Genomic DNA, 4,182 nt, shown 5'->3' with positions numbered 1-4,182 from the left:
ACACACACACACACACACACACACACACACACACACACACACACGACAGCAGTGGATGTTACTCCTTCAGAGACAGTCATTCCTTTTGTCTGGGGACAATCTGGGCCTGGTGGGCAAGGTGCAAAGAAATTGCCACACTGTGGGGTGTGAACCCCTTCCTAACTGCTCTCCCATCTTCTTAGATAGTCATGAAGAGTTGTCCATGTCACACTGTGGCGGAGGCCTGGGAGTCAGGAGGGCCTCAGGGATGGCCTGGACTGAGTCAGGGCAGAGCTAGGTGGAAGCTCAGAAGCCTGAGTAGCTCTGGATGCTGGAAGCTCTTCCCACCACTGGACATCACAATTGCCCCACAACCAAGAGACATGGAGCCAGGACACAAGAACATAGAGTTTAGAGACTGCTCACACATGGATGAGCTGTGTGACTTCGCTAAACCCTTGTTTCTTTAATGTAGACCAACCAGGAAAGGCTTTAACTGGGCATTCCTGCAAGGCAGATCTGGGTTTCACCCAACCCATTGCCCTGCATGGCCTAGGGGTGGGTTAGCATTGTGTAGAATGTATGTGACATCCCAGAATGTTGGTGTCATCGGGACCAGTCACCTTGTGACCCATGTCCTCTCACTGCCTAGATACTGACCCAGGACTTACTGCCATCTGTGTAAATGGCTCTTAGCACCCATCTTCCCATGAACACCGCCCCAGGAAACCTGCTGTGGGTCCAAAGTCATGGCTGGAACCAGTTGGCCTCGCTGGCCTTGGCAGTCAGTTGCCCACACTCTGAAGTGGGCACTAGTGCCTCTTCCTTAGCTAGCTGGAAGACACTTAACCTGAAGCCCAGCTAGGTAAACATTTGGAGCTGCAATGGTTAACCTCCTGTGATGAAGCTGAGCATTGGAGCCTCAGATTCGGGTTCCAACTCCTGCCTTTCCACTCACCAGCTGAATGCTTTGGGGGACATTGTGTTGCTTCTCTGGGTGTTTTCTCACATGTTTGGGGCAGGGGGAATATGATATGGTGGTTAAAGCTGACTATTATCCTAGCTACTCAGGAGGCTGAGGCAGGAGAATTCCAAGTTCAGGCTAGTCAGGTCAACTTAGCAAGACCCTGCCTCAACATTTAAAAATGGAAGGAGAGTACAGGGGTCAGGAAGAAAAAAAATCTGGGGATAGTCTTCAGTGGTAGAACGCTTGTCTAACATATGCAAGGTTCCAGATCTCCAGCCCCAAAATTAATTAATTAATTAAAAGAGGCTGCAAGTCACTTTGGGGCCTTCATCTCCCCATGTCCCTGGGTCTGGCCTTTCTGTAGTCACAGCATGGATGGCATATTCTGATGTCAGGGACCATCTAACCCTCTTAGAGTAACAGCTGCACCCTTTGCAACCCACACAGTGACGCCTTACCTGGCGGCCCCAGAGCTTGCGGAAGATCTGGAAGTAGGCCATGGCCATGAGGCCCAGTGGGGCCAGGTAGGTGACAATGAAGAAGCAGCTGTGGTAGATCTTGGGGTAAAGTTCATCTGTAGGGGTCATGAGATGCAAGGGTCAGGTCTGTCCTGGGAGTCCCAGTCTGCCTCACAATGCCACCTTCCCAACAAGCAAGGACCCAGGGACAACTGAATTTTGCATAGGCACATGGCAGGGAATTGCCCAGTCTAGTGGTATCATCGTGGAGGGACCCCTAGCAGATGCCCACACTAGAGGTGATACCCACCCCGGGGATACCCACCCTGAAAGTCCCCTGTCCTAGGGGTACTCACCCCAGGGGTGCCCACCATTACCTGCCCAGTGTTCATCACAGACAGAGAAGAGCCGGGTGCGGTTGGCTAGCTCAGGCAGCACACTGCTGCACTCCATGACAGCAGCCTGGGGCACCATGACAGCCAGCGACACAGCCCAGATGCCCAGAATGGAGCCACGGGCCCGGCGAGCTGTACTCTTGAACATCAACGGGTGGCAGATGGCATACCAGCGGTCCAGGGCAATGAAGCTGAGCGTCAGCACTGCCACCGACACGGACACGGCCTGTCCCATGGGGACACAACATCAGAGGTGTGGCGGGGAGCAGTTCCGCAGCCCAGAGCTACCAAGGCAGCAAATTCTGACTCTGCCGCTTTCGGAACTGTCACTCGCCCTCTCTGAGCCTTAGCTGTAGAATGGGAAGATAGCATCTATCTGGCAGGATTCTGGTACGAATAAATGAAATCATGTATGAAAAATGTCCAGTTGGAGACCTGACAGGCACTATGCACTGTTCTACTGTGAACCATGTCACTCTGTGTGGTGGACACTCCTCTCCCTGCCTTACAGTGAGGTAGGTGCATGTTACAGATGAGGAAATGAGATACGTGAGTCCCTCACACGTAAGCCAACAGACTGTGTCAGTTGAGCAGAAAGCCTCAAATCAGTGAGAAGTCCAGGCAACATTTCTGTCACCCTGGAGGTCATCCCTTCCCTCTGTTGCTGGGAGAGGCAAAGATGAGTCTGCCATGCAAGTAGCGTCCAGAGTGTCCCAGTTTCCCAGGGTGCAGGAAGAAGTCTGAGGGCTACTGAGAGGCCATGGTGGCCTCGGGCCAGCCCTCCTTCTGGCTACTGATCACCCTCTGACATCCTGGTGTCAAGGATTGGGGAAGCAGGCTAGAAAGGAGAGAAGAGACAATTCTCTCTGACTCTCAGTTGGTCTCCTCTGGGGTCAGGGAGAAGACCCAGTGAGCATTTGGGACTGTCACTGTGGGTTCCTGTCTCCTCTCGATATGTGCCCGTGTACCTGGAGGTAACTGTGAGTGCACACATGGCCAAGTTTGTAGTTGTCACCAGGAGGGGATGTCTGTGTGAGTCTGTGAGGCTGTGTCTGTGTTCCTGAGTGTCCAGCCTGGTGGTCTGAGTGACCCTGCAAAAGTCCTGAGCCACTGTAACTTGCCTGAAAGGTGAACCTTAGGGTCACTGGGACCCGCCACAGCCATAGGTGTTAGGCAGGCATGATAGAGGCTGCTGAGGGGTGTGGGCGAACTAACCTGTAGGTAGGGAATGACCTTGCACAAGGCATGGCCGAAGAGCCACGATTCAGTGATGTCCACTAACAGACTGGCAGGCAGGCAGATGGCAGTCACCAGCACATCTGCCAGCGACAGGTTGACAATGAAGTAGTTGGTGACTGTCCTCATGTGGTGGTTCCGCCACACAGCCAGGCAGACTGCAGAGAGCATGGGGTGAGTTAAATCAGCCATGACCATCCAGGCTCTGCTGGGACACTAAGCCCCCATCCCCACCCCCGTCACCAGCAGGGTATGAAGGCAAGGCCGGGCAGGACTCCCTCTAGGCCTCAGAAGACAGACACCTACCCAGTGTGTTGCCCACCAAGGCTATGAGGAACACAGCCACGTAGGCCGCGATAAGAACCCACTCATACTGCTTCGGGTAGAGATAATCGCGCCACAGGTAGCGGAGGAACTCATCCTCGTAGTCTGGAGGGAGGTGGAAGGGTTCCCTGCTGCCAGTGGGGACTCCTGGCTGCACCCCGGGAGTGGCCGAGGGTTCCATGAGCTCTGGAGCCACTTCAGCTGAGAAAGGTGCTGGGCTCTGTGGAAGAAGAGGAACTCCCACAAGCCCTCAGCCCACTCCCTTCAGGGGCCCTGATTATGTACCCAAGTCTTTGGGGTTCCAGCCCAAACATCATGAAGGAGAGAAGGCTGGGGGAGAACGAGAAAGGGAAAACAGAAAAAAAAAAAGGGAGTGGGGAAGGAAGGAGGGGACATTAGGGACTTTGCTTACCTTCCCTCTTTAATCTTAGTCGTGGGTTGGGAATGGTGGAGAAAGTCATCTTACCTCCCTCATTCAGCCTCAGTTTCCCCATCCAACGGAGTAATAAAGATACCTACCTGCCAGGCCACGACGAGGAACTACTTCACCCAGAAGCCGGCCTCCCAGTCAGTGTCCGGGATCATTATTAGTGAGCCCTGTGTGTGGATGAGGAGATGGGAAGCTGAGAGGTTGAGCCCCTTGCTCAAGGTCACCTGCATCCTCCAGCCAGCACAGGGTTAGGAAAGGCAGCCATTCCCAATAGCAAATATTCTCTCAAGCCTTGGTTAGGGGTTGGGGAAAGGATTCAGGGAGATACTGAAGATCTAGGTTCCTCCCACTAGACCTGAGATACACACACACACACACACACACACACACACA

The 4,182-nt window shown here is 53.7% G+C and overlaps 1 protein-coding gene across 1 annotated transcript in view; it reads right to left on the bottom strand.

The window, feature by feature from the left end:
- Hcrtr1 (hypocretin receptor 1) overlaps nucleotides 1-3,953 on the bottom strand; it is a 7,780-nt gene extending 3,827 nt beyond the window's left edge. The window contains exons 1-5 of the mRNA XM_005353161.2: nucleotides 3,879-3,953; nucleotides 3,342-3,579; nucleotides 3,015-3,193; nucleotides 1,782-2,025; nucleotides 1,405-1,520 (exon numbers count right to left, since the gene is read on the bottom strand). Of these exons, the coding sequence (XP_005353218.1) occupies nucleotides 1,405-1,520; nucleotides 1,782-2,025; nucleotides 3,015-3,193; nucleotides 3,342-3,540 (738 nt within the window). The 5' untranslated portion in view covers nucleotides 3,541-3,579; nucleotides 3,879-3,953. The remainder of the gene's footprint in view (nucleotides 1-1,404; nucleotides 1,521-1,781; nucleotides 2,026-3,014; nucleotides 3,194-3,341; nucleotides 3,580-3,878) is intronic.
- Nucleotides 3,954-4,182: the final 229 nt, after the last annotated feature.

Source organism: Microtus ochrogaster, chromosome 10 (assembly GCF_000317375.1).
Source record: "Microtus ochrogaster isolate Prairie Vole_2 chromosome 10, MicOch1.0, whole genome shotgun sequence".
NCBI classification, from domain to species: Eukaryota; Metazoa; Chordata; class Mammalia; order Rodentia; family Cricetidae; genus Microtus; species Microtus ochrogaster.
This window is presented reverse-complemented; position numbering and strand designations above follow the sequence as displayed.